The sequence below is a fragment of the Ailuropoda melanoleuca genome, chromosome 11 (genome assembly GCF_002007445.2).
Source record: "Ailuropoda melanoleuca isolate Jingjing chromosome 11, ASM200744v2, whole genome shotgun sequence".
Lineage (NCBI taxonomy): Eukaryota > Metazoa > Chordata > Mammalia > Carnivora > Ursidae > Ailuropoda > Ailuropoda melanoleuca.
The window spans coordinates 25,234,534-25,247,176 of NC_048228.1; the positions used below are offsets into that span (position 1 = coordinate 25,234,534).

Sequence of the window (12,643 nt, forward strand, 5' to 3'; positions counted from 1 at the left end):
TATTTATTTATTTGACAGAGATAGAGACAGCCAGCGAGAGAGGGAACACAAGCAGGGGGGAGTGGGAGAGGAAGAAGCAGGCTCATAGAGGAGGAGCCTGATGGGGCTCGATCCCATAACGCCGGGACCACGCCCTGAGCTGAAGGCAGACGCTTAAACCGCTGTGCCACCCAGGCGCCCCTTAATTTGCTTCTTTAACTTAAATATAATCCAAAGAATATGAACATAAGTTAAGTGAATACAAGGCTTCAATTTTACTTTCTCAATGACCTTACATTTTCACTTTTGAAATTTAAAATACTTTTTGCTATAATTATTAAGAAAAAAATGTTAATGTTGCTGATTTTTAAAATAACAGGGAAACCAAATAATATTTTTTCCTTCTACTTCTCTGTATTTTTACCCTTTTTGTACTTTTAATATGCTAAATTTTTAATTCAAAAAAAAGCAGAAAAGTTACTTATAATATCTATGACTTTTGGGACAGTAAAACCCAAATTTTAAAACAATGTGCATATTAATAATGAGGTAAAATTTGAGAAAATCTTATTTTTCTACTTAGAATTTTAATCCATAAAAGAAACACTTTAAAGTTTAGAGTCAAAGTGGGATAAATCTAGAGCACATCAAATTTTAGAGAAAAGCCAGGCATAGAATCAGTGTTTACCAAATTCTCAGTTATGGGTAAAAGATTTTTCTTTGGCTTTTAAAAATTCTGAGGCTAGGGGCGCCTGGGTGGCACAGCGGTTGAGCGTCTGCCTTTGGCTCAGGGCGTGATCCCGGCGTTATGGGATCGAGCCCCACATCAGGCTCCTCCGCTGGGAGCCTGCTTCTTCCTCTCCCACTCCCCCTGCTTGTGTTCCCTCTCTCGCTGGCTGTCTCTATCTCTGTTGAATAAATAAATAAAATCTTTAAAAAATAAATAAGTAAATAAAAATAAAAATTCTGAGGCTAACTCACACGGGTGAGTACACAATAACTCTAATCAACAGAAGATCAATGCTGGCTACACACAGAGCTTGAACTTCTGTGTCAGTCCTCACAGGAGCAGATACTGTGCCTTCAAGTTGGAAATTGAACTGAAGAGCAGAGCAGCAGGCAAGATGGCATTAACTTTAATCACCCTACTTAGGACATATCTAAGATTTTACTCTACTATTGCCTACCTTCTTATGTTTTTGAAGAATATCTATAATCCTGGCAATGTTATTATTTGGAGTAGCATTTATTATAATAAGTTTGTGAAAAAAATAATGAAGAAAGTTGAATTTTGTCAGCTGATTTACCAGCTATTTGAGTTGTGCATGCTCAAAGTATGTGAGAAATTATTTTGAATCCTTTTATTTTGTCTTAATTTGTCTTAATGTCTTAGTTTTGTCTTAGCACCTTACTTTTGTCTTAGTTTGTATTAATGTCAAGGCAAAAATAAATTGGACTGAAGTTTTAAATTAAGGGATATGTATTAAAAAGTACTTTTTAAATATAATCCTCACATAATTTAAAAATGTTTTATCCATTTATTCAATTTTATACTAATTTTAGAAATTATGCATTGTGGTTGGTAAACTATCATAATAGGTGCCTAACGTTTATGAGAAATGCCTGAAGATAAAAAATCAAAAAAACAGAATATTCTTTACAGCTAAGCTTAATCACTGGATGCATGGTGTATTTGCATGTTTGCAATAAATGAATTTTAAATTCTATTTTGTAGTTTTCTTAGTATCTTTATAAATATATAATTTTACATCATTTTTCCTTTTAAATAAAGATTAGTGTTTCTGTCTCAGATCTTAAATATCATAAATATTTTCTCTTTAAATTCAGAGATTAAAAGATGTTGGTGGAGAAGCATTTTACCCACTACTTGAAGATGAGTGAGTATATATAGATATATATATTCTTTTTACCATTATTTTTCTTTTCTGTTTCTATTGGATACATAAGAAGCTTGCATATTTTTTTTGAAAATTGTTTCCTAAATAGAATACAAAAATGTGGGTTTTTTAAAAATTTTATACATTTTTTTTCAGTTTTTCTGCTTTTGTTTTTCTTTTATAGCCAGTCCAATTTACCTCATTCAAACAGCAATAATGAGTTGTCTGCAGCTGCCACTCTCCCTTTAATCATCCGAGAGAGGGACACAGAGTACCAGCTAAACAGAATCATTCTCTTTGACAGGCTGCTAAAGGTAGGATTCTAAAGTGTAAGGTGTAAAGAGTCCATATATGATCTTTTTTTTTTTTTTAATTTCATTGGTAATTCTTAGGGAATCTTGATGTCATGAGAACATTAATTCTTATGACCTATTTTATCTGATTAATAATAAAAATGATACATGTTAATAATAAATAAAATTAAAAAGTAAAAACAAGATGAAGGAATCTATGCAAAATCACATTAGACAAAAGATATTTAATATCCTTGCCATTTAAAAAACACTTAAAAATCAATAGGGAAAAGGACTATCACTGAAACAGAGAAATGGGTAAAAAACATAATAGAAATACAACTAGTCAGTAAATCTATTCAAAATATGTATCCTTACTAGGATTGAAAGAAATACACTTTTTTTCCATATTGAATTAGCAAAGTGAGTAAATGTATATTGAGATTGGAACTCTCATTCTCCTGGAGTAAGTGTAAATTGGTTAAAACATTCTATAAAGCTATTTTAAATTTTGTATTAAGAGCCTTTAACAACATCTGTACCTTGTGTCCTTTTAATTCTCTTCTAGAAATCCCTCCTAAAGCATAAATTTATAAAAAGACAAATTTACATGCAAGCTTACAGAAGTAACCATAACAGTAACTTACATTTATTGGATACTTTCTATATCACTAGATATTTTACAAAGTTTTATATGTTATTTAACCCACACGAGGTTTGTAATATTATTCTCCATGGATTCATTCATAATTCTTCCAGACCACAAAATAGAGAGGAATGATAAAAACAGTAGATTCAGCTCCTCTCTTTGATTATAAGATTAATAGAGGCTAGGGAACTATTCCATTACTAACTTAATATGTATTAATAACATTAGGTAAAATAATTTCAGGTACTTGGAAATGTATGGCAGGTCACCTTCAACTTTATTACTGGTATATTCATAACTGTTTAGATTAAAAGAATACACTTGGTAATTTGATATATTTTTCATATCTTTTTTTACCTATAGGCTTATCCATATAAAAAAAATCAAATCTGGAAAGAAGCAAGAGTTGACATTCCTCCTCTTATGAGAGGTTTAACCTGGGCTGCCCTTCTGGGAGTTGAGGTAAGAATGAAAAGAGGTTAAGAACGTTCAGTAGTGTTAAGAAGGAAGGAAAGTACTTTCTGAATATATATTTTCAAAGTTGTTAGAAAACAACAATTGTGTTGTGTAAAATTTGAGTATTAAGATTATTTGCCAATTTTTAGTGAAAGAAATAGAGGAAAGGAATGGACAAATAGAATAAAAAAATATAATTGAAGTCTTGTTAGATTTATGCTATTTAAAATTTCATTTAATGGGACTCAGAAATTATCTTGATTATTCATTTTAAAATAGGAATATTTTAATATATATCAGTTATAAGTATATAGCCCTGCTTATAAAGTATGTTCATTTAGAAATAGGACTGCTTATTTATAAGGAGAAGTATTCCACTCTAATTTGAACCTTGTCAAAAATCATTAATATAATTTAGTGCCTTTTGGCACATCTATCTTACCAGAGCCATGCTGCCAGGAGAAATCTCTGCTTTGTCTTCTATAATACCTTATCTGTGGCAGTGAGAAGAGGCAAGGTGTCACATTAGTAGAGTGACTTGCAGTACTAACAGAGACTTTGGTGACAGCAATCATGATAATGGGCCAAATCATTGCCAATTTTTTTTCATTTTCTGTCAATTTCTTTGTCATCCTGCCTTCCTATATTCTCTTATAGATATCTTATGGATATCCATCACCAATTTTTTTGTGTATGAATTCTCCCAAGTATTTTTATTCCTTTTAACTCTCTACTGAAAGAATTCCTTTCCTTTATTACTGATTTCTTTGGTGGAAGTCTATAACTATCTTTGAGTTTGGTTGGTTGCTTAATAAGAATGCCTATTATTCCTACCATATGATAATAAAGAATTATAGAACCATATAATGCTAAAATTCAAGAGGACTTCCAAGGTCAGGTTGTCCAAATGTCTCATAGAGTAGAAGTACCAGAGATGTTGATAATAGCGTGTAATATCAGAGATTGACTCCAAATTCCTAGCTCTTTCTCTACCATTACCGTAAACCAGAGAATTAAGAACTGTTCTATGCTTGATCCTATAGAACATGATCAAAATTTGAAGTAGTTTATTCAGTCATTCCTTCTGTAGTGGTATAAATGAAAAATGTAGATGATCTCTTTAATCCCTTAATGATTCCATCAGGGATTTCACATGGAATTTCATTCTTTAATTTATCCCAAACCTCTTCCTCCTGGTGCTGAACTCCTTTAAACAATTTTATTTTATTTTTGCTTTCATTTCCAATTTAACAGGAAAATTTCTCAAGAGATGACCCCCCATTTTTTTTAATTTCTTCATGAAACTTACTATGTGTAAGATAACAATGAATAGAGCACAACAAGGCTGTGTTGTGTTGTGTTGTGTTGTGGGGGCTGCGAGATTAACTAAGCATACTCATTAGCTAAGTGACTCTTTTCACATATTTGTCTTCCTGTGCATGTAATCAAATAACTGCCTTAGCAAAATGGTAAATTGTCACAGACTTTCATCACAAATTGTCAAAGATGTGAAGAATTTTTCTAAGAGCATGCTTTGGGTTTGAATATTCCTGTCTATAATTGGGTGTGTTTTCAAGATAGATGTTTCTAAGAACTGTTATTTTGTCTAAGTCAATAATTTATTAAGGATATGATAAATTAATATATCTTCTCTTATTTTTTGCAGGGGGCTATTCATGCCAAGTATGATGCAATTGATAAAGATACTCCAATTCCTACAGATAGACAAGTATGATTTAGATTTTCTTAAACAGCCTAAGATAATTCTGCCAAATCTTTAAATTTTAGAAAGGCAGGAGGAATTTTCTTGATCATGAAACATGTATATGGTATTAGAGTAAGCATAACTCTTATTTTACTCACAAGTTAGTTAGAATTGTTCCTTAAAGGAGTTTAGATCAAGTAACTTTTTGTAATAATTGTACTTTTTTATTTGAAGAGTTTTCCCTTTATTTAGACCAGGTTGCAAAAGAAGGTTTTTTGAAAACTATATTAATATATACCTTTTCAATAGAAATGGTCTGCTTTTTTGTTTAAGTATACATACAACTTTTTTGGTGTTTCCAGATGACTAATATAAAATTTAAACACTTCAGACACAAGGATTATGTCGATGGTCTATTCTGAAATCCAAGATACACTCTTTCCTTTTCCTTATCCTGAGCTTTATTGGAGGTCACTCTGTTCCAGTTCCACCTTAGTGTTCTGCTGTTTTACAGATAGAAGTGGATATTCCTCGGTGCCATCAGTATGATGAACTGTTATCATCACCAGAAGGTCATGCAAAATTTCGGCGTGTATTAAAAGCCTGGGTCGTGTCTCATCCTGATCTTGTGTATTGGCAAGGTAACATTTTTCCCCCAATTATTAAGATTCTTTGTGAAGTATTAGGAGCATATTGCTTGACTAACAATTTAAAAAATTAAAATGAAATATCAAAATATCCTTGGCTTTGAGGAAAGCTGTTATTGGTTATCCATTTTTTGAGAGAACATTTTTTAAACTTTGTCTAAATGCCTAGTGGACGTCATTTAAATGCATGATATTTAATGAAACAATTTACCATAATGTTGATTAGGAAAGTAGGAAGAATATGTTGGCTGTTGTAATCTTTGGGGATACCTTTTTTAATGCTTATGCAAATAATAAAATAGTATTGTACCATAAATAATTTGGGGCTAGTTGATATTCTTGTCATTTAATGATTTACAACTTGGTTATCATGGCTATTAGGAATTGGAGAATGGGATACCACCCTAAACTGCATATTTTTATTATCTCTCTTTTATTAAATAACTTTAGTGTTCCATATCCTTGATTTTTAGCCCTTCTCATTATTATTTTTGTAGTCGCTGATAAATTCATGAATGAGATGCCCATTCTTCCCAGTTCTATTTTTTAATTTGCTGTTATGACGGGACTTTTTATGTTTTAAATCTCAATTTCTGGCCAAACTTAAAACGAAGCTATTATTTTTCATAGCCTTGTCCCTTTTAGAGTTCCATATCTTCCTAACAATTATAGATAGATTTATGTACCTTCCTTCAACATGACAACATATGAATAGGATTGTTATCAGTAAAAGAAATATGTAACATATTTGTATTTTACTTTACAATTTTTGAAAGATTGCTTTTCATCATCCCAGAGAAACTTGTAAGACAAATTTCCATCTCCAGGATAAGGAAACATGCTTGGAGATGTTAAAATGATTGCCAAGATCACACAGGGTCAGAGATGAGACTATAGTCCAAGCCTTCTATCAATTTTACATTTTTCGATTACTCTTTTTCTCTCTTGAACTCATAATAATATTGATAATAATAACAAACCTGATTTGTATTGGGCATTTACTATGTGCCAGTCATTATCAATTACTCCTCACACTACCCCCTTGATGTAATATATTTCTGGATGAGTAATATTTGTAGTACTTAATCTATATAGAAGTAATGCAGGGAACTGAATGTATATACACTTATACTGATTTATATTTACTGAATTCTTTCCCCACAACCTCTTCCCATCAGGTCTTGATTCACTTTGTGCTCCATTCCTATATTTAAATTTCAATAATGAAGGTAAGCCTATTTATCATTTAAATAATCATTGTACATATTTTTCTAAAATATTATTTTCAAACAAGGAAGGTTTTAGTTTTTGTTTTAAGGTTCTTGATCTCTTCCTAGTCTGTAAATTTCTGTGAAATAATCTGTTAGACACATTTTAGAGGATGTAAAAGATTAATTTATTACTAGAGTTTCAGTTGTAATGAGGCAGTGTCTAGAAATTTAGGGAGAATCTGAATATGAGTTCATCTTCTTTGGTGATCATTTAATGAAACTTTGAAAAAAATTTTGACTTCTTTAGAGACTAGCTTTAGTCTATTTGTTCTTTCTAAACAGTGGTCTTGTATCTCCAAAGCTGATCATTTTAATCATTCCTTAATGAAGACTTTTCTTATTCTCCCTGTTGAACCCATACAGCACCTTGTATTTCTGGAAATTTATCTTGTGTATGTTTTATATTTTAGTTATTTGTATACTAACATAGTAACCCTTTCTTTGGTTAGTAGCTTTTTTTAATGACAGGTTTTTTATTTTCTGTCCCCCTCTTATAATGCCTCTTTTATAGTAGGTTTTTAAAAAAAAATTGTTAAATTTAATTGACTCTAATCACTAATGATATCACATCTAGAGACTGCTGCCCTATTTAGCATGAATCTCTAGAAATCTCCATCTTGGATCTCCATCATTTTCAAATTCTATTTCATGTCAGAATTTACAAAGATTTCAGGAATTGAGTAGAGATAGCATAATCCCAGAGAGCTAAAAATTCACTATTTGAGTGATTTTTAAAATGCACTGTTGTCTGACATCAATACTCATTAATCTAGACTAGAGATTTTGCTATGTTTAGTTAAGCATAGTCTATTATTACACACACTGATCCAAGAATAAAAAGAGATCTGTGTTTGAAAGAACAATATATGACCAGAGCTCCTAAATCCAAAGTTCTCAGACTCTTTTGTTTGTATCAACAAAAATTAAGGATCTTGAGGTCTGTATGGCTCATTAATAATGACAAAATTTAGGGGCGCCTGGGTAGCGCAGTCGTTAAGCGTCTGCCTTCGGCTTAGGGCGTGATCCCGGCGTTCTGGGATTGAGTCCCACATCGGGCTCCTTGGCTGGGAGCCTGCTTCTTCCTCTCCCACTCTCCCTGCTTGTGTTCCCTCTCTCGCTGGCTGTCTCTATCTCTGTCAAATAAATAAATAAAATCTTTAAAAAAAATAATGACCAAATTTAGATTTTTTTAAGTATAAAGTTCTGCTAATAAAAGTTTTTATTGTTGTGGGATAATGATTGCCACACTTACTCGAAACTGAAAAATTACTAGGATGGTTATCTTTTGTGGTCCAAAATATTTTCTGTTTTAAAGGATAAGAGGGTTCTTTCCCGGTTAATTCTGTGTTTCTATCAATTGTTAACATGACTCTTGTTTAATAGTAGATTCAAGGATTATGTGCAGAGTGACTTCTGACCATTTACCCCATTAACTAATTTGCTGTTTATCTTTGCCTTATTCGTTCTTAGCCTTGGCTTATGCATGTATGTCTGCTTTTATCCCCAAATACCTGTATAACTTCTTCTTGAAAGACAACTCACATGTAATACAAGGTAAGCAAATGTCTTTATTTGTCTTTTTACAGAGAAAGTGCTTATGTCAAAAGTAACCAATACTAAATTAAATTTATGATTGGGACCCAATATAATATGATAATAACCCATCACTAAAATCCGATAAGAGACCATTAGGTTTAGTGTTTCTTCCAAGTCCATAAAGAATTATGGTATTTTTCTAATGACTACTATAACCAAAGACAAATATATTTTATAGGAAGGAGGTTCCTTTTTGCTTTTATGTTAATTTAGTAAAGCCATCCAACTTCAAGAGTCATGTAATGTCAACTTCTGAGAATTTATGAAGTTAGGTATTGTAAGAGTGTATCTTGTATCTTATTGAGATGTAATCCATACTTATTCATAGTTTCCCTATTACCTTTATCAGTGATGTGTATTATAGACTTAGCAGTATACTCTTTAAGATTCCAGCAAAATCCAAAATGAGTGGATTTAATAGCACCTTGATTGATACCAAGAGATTTCAGATACTATACGATGCAAATAATTTGTCAAATAGTGACCAAAACAAACTGAAAAGATGAAAGGTAGAAAATATTCAGATAAGTATTTGTGCATCAAAAAGAGTGATTCTTTAATCTTAATGAAGTCAGAAATAATGCTGTTATTTTAAAGGTAACATGAACCCATAATATTAACTGAACTTTCGTATATAAAGCCTGGAAATAATCTTTTCCCAAATTTATCAGGCCTCTATTAAAGCACAGTGCCTAGCCAGATTCTTATACTTTAAGAAAGATGAAGATGTTTGGAGAATCCTCAAAAAAAAGCAACTAAAACAGAACCTATAAGATGAATTGGCTAGCTGTCAGAGGGCTGTATTACTTACCTTCTATTACGTTCACCTTCCTTTTGGTTCTGCATTGATTCCTGTTTCAAAATACAGAAATGATTTACCGCTGGAAATTTAGTTTCATTTTTCTAGTAATTGTTTTATAATACAGATGAGTGTGTATATTTTATATTGATAATGAATTTCCAACTTGAAAAAAATGAGGTTTTTATACTTTTTAGCTGCAAACTTTTTAAATACACTTTAAAAAGGCTTATTATACTAATAAACAAGACAAGATCTTGTTTCATATAAGTACAAGAGAAACCATAGTATCCACAACATGAATTTGGAAGGACTTAGAAAGGCCAAAACCACTCTTAGTTTGTTAGATTAATCAGTAATATATTTTAATATTTAATATTGTAATTAAAAGACTACACAATTATTTAAATTTTATTTTTGTGTTAATAATTTTCTCATATTGTAATTAAAATACTATAAAATTACTTAAAGCTTATTTTTGTCAATATTAATAATTTTGTCACTTATAATTTCTGTAGATTTGTGTTTGAAATCTTGAACTGGTAACTAATTTTAAAACTTTTCAAAGCTACAATGAATTGTTCTTTAATATTATGATGAAAAATGTAGCATGTATATTTTCCCAAGAAACAATAAACAAGGTGTCTATTTGTACATTTTTGTATTGGCCATATGTTGTATAAGAAAAAAAAAAAAGCAGTTTCAAAAAAAAGAAAAAGAAAAAAAAAGCAGTTTCAGTTAATGTAGTCTTTCAGCACTGACTCTCTGCCAGCCACTACTTAATAGAAGTTCCTAAGGTAAATAACAGTCCTTTTCCAAGGGATTTCATAGCCCAATATAGGAAATAAATATGAAAATAACTACTTATAAGTCAATGAAATAAGTATACATACAACTATATTAGCACAGAGGATGAAGTTGGGGAAGTTATTCTGTGGGGGTTTTTTTCAAATTTTCTTTTTGGTAGCAAAGGGAAGAGCTACCATGTCTAGAAAGGTTTCATGAAAGAGGGGATATTTATTGATGAATTTGCTTGACAGAAAGGGAGAAAGATATCCTTAAGACAGAACAAGGAAGAGAACTACAGTAAAAAAAAAAAAAGTCCAAAATAGGTTGATAAAATAACCAGTAGTCAAATCTGATGCGTGAAATCCCAATAATAAGAGCTAAATTAGGAGGTGAAACAGTATGCTGACTATTGGTTACTAAAGTTTATGGAAGAACAATGGTTTATTTTTTTTCAAAATGTTTATTTTAGGCTTAGAATGAGAAATATTCAGCTCTCGTTTTATTGTTTTTCTTCTTTGTTTGTCCTCCCCTCCCCCACAAGATTTGGAGTAGTCCTATGTCACATGAAACCAATCAGCTCAACAGCTGATTACAGAATTGCATATTCATTGAGTCACTGAATTCTCTCTACAGAAACCAAAAGTTTCTATATTAGATGGCAATTTTAAATATTATTTGGAAAAAAATATTTGTTTTTCTAATTATATACTAATAGAACTTGGAAGTTTTTTATTTTAAAGTTTTTCATAAAATACAGTATTTACGTACTCATAAGACTCTAAAATGCTTTGCCTTTTACAGAAGAGACAAAAATTATCTGTTTAGTCAAGATATCCTGTTTTGTTTATTTGTTTACCATGATCCTATTAACTTGTTACCTGCAGACATTTTTAAGAAGATAAAAAATTTACTTCTAGCTTAAATGAATATTCTTTATCATTTTTGGCACTGTCAAATTATCCCCAGTAATGTTACTATTGAGTTGATAAAGAATCAATACACAGGAATTTAAAAAAAAAAATAGATTGGTTAAACAGCCCAGGGTTGGACCCCTGAATTAAGATTCTTAAAATTACTCTTAGAGCCTTAGAGTACCAGTTGGATTAAAAAAGGTGGAGGGATCTGAAAGGGATAGATTGGTTAGAGTTGCAGAGATATTGGAAAACAGGCTTATAACTTGCAGGACAGACATTTAAGGCTATTGAAGAGAGAAAAAAGGTAGCTTTAGGCCAGTGAAGAGAGGCAGCCATTTAATTATTAAGAATGGGACTAATCCTTTGTGGAAAACCCAACTATACCTTTTATGTCATTTTGCAATTATGAAAGAATAACCTAGAAAACTGGCCTGTAAACTTTTAAACTATACTTCAAAGTCATTCTGCTGTGTGTTGTTCACCAAAACAGCCATTGGAATTTTGCTACAACTTTAAACATTCTTGTACTGTTTATAAAACTAAGGCATATTCACACTTGGACCATTGGAAGATGTGGTTCCTACAAGTCAGAAAGGGAAAGGGAGAGAGAAATACCATATAAACCCAGGAAATAAAATTGCATGAAAAATCTCCCAGTATTCTGTTTTCCTGTAAATGTTTCTAAATCCTTTGGGAAAAGGATGATACCTTCTTCTCTGTAATGTCTCTAGCATTGTAATGCATCACATAGCTTGGATGGCTATATAACTAAACTGGGATATTTTTCAGAGTTTAAAAGACACACTAACTGCACCAGACACTGAGCCTTCAGGTGGCAACTGGAACTCTCCATGTAACCAGGATGTATGGTCACACTGCACATAGACATTCAATACGTTTTTAGGCGAGAAGAAGGAAGGAAGATAGACTAAAGGCCAGCTGTCAAAATGGGAGTATAATATAAATCTCCTTTCTCATCAAACAATAAGAGAGAGGGAGAATATGCAATTTCACCAAAAGGGTCATGCATTTGGAAAAACAGTGCATTGCTTGTTTGGGGTTGAATATACATCTTTGTCATGGATGGCTTTAATGATAGGATATTGGGAGATAGTAGGAAATACATTGAACTTACGGCCTTGCTGTTTTCAAGAATGTCTTACATCATGTGACTAAGGATATTTTTCCTGAGACTGAAAATGTTCTGCCTTTACTAGAAATATTATGAAAACTGTTGAGTGAGTTTGTTTGTAGATTTACCAGAGCAGGGTATGTGAGCCAAAAAGAAAATAGCTGACAAGTGTAGGCCTAAAAATTATCTTTCTCTTCTTTTGGACCCACCTCTTTTCTTTTCAACATAAAGGTTGATGCTTGTTCTTGTGGTTTTAGACAGCAGGCCAAATTTTACAACTGGCAAACTTTGTAATGGGAGATAATCTAATTTGGGTTCATTTGCAGTAAAATAACTTTGGCTTCTTTTGAGTGCTCTGAGTCAAAATGTCACCAGGTGAATTATCTCGGGCACATTTTAGTTGACAAGAGATTTATGACTGCATATTTATCTACACTTAGCATCTTCAAGGTAAACTAGCAGCCTAACGGAAAATAACAAATAGTTGTAGAACTTTCAGAACTGAGAATGCCATT

At 31.7% G+C, this 12,643-nt stretch overlaps 1 protein-coding gene across 6 annotated transcripts in view; it reads left to right on the forward strand.

The window, feature by feature from the left end:
• Positions 1 to 12,643, forward strand: part of TBCK (TBC1 domain containing kinase) — a 205,471-nt gene that overhangs the window by 76,606 nt on the left and 116,222 nt on the right. For all 6 annotated transcript variants that reach the window (XM_002924293.4, XM_019804927.2, XM_019804928.2 and 3 more), the window contains 7 exons: positions 1,828 to 1,877; positions 2,062 to 2,191; positions 3,183 to 3,281; positions 4,942 to 5,004; positions 5,495 to 5,621; positions 6,806 to 6,856; positions 8,369 to 8,452. In XM_002924293.4, the coding sequence (XP_002924339.1) occupies positions 1,828 to 1,877; positions 2,062 to 2,191; positions 3,183 to 3,281; positions 4,942 to 5,004; positions 5,495 to 5,621; positions 6,806 to 6,856; positions 8,369 to 8,452 (604 nt within the window). The remainder of the gene's footprint in view (positions 1 to 1,827; positions 1,878 to 2,061; positions 2,192 to 3,182; positions 3,282 to 4,941; positions 5,005 to 5,494; positions 5,622 to 6,805; positions 6,857 to 8,368; positions 8,453 to 12,643) is intronic.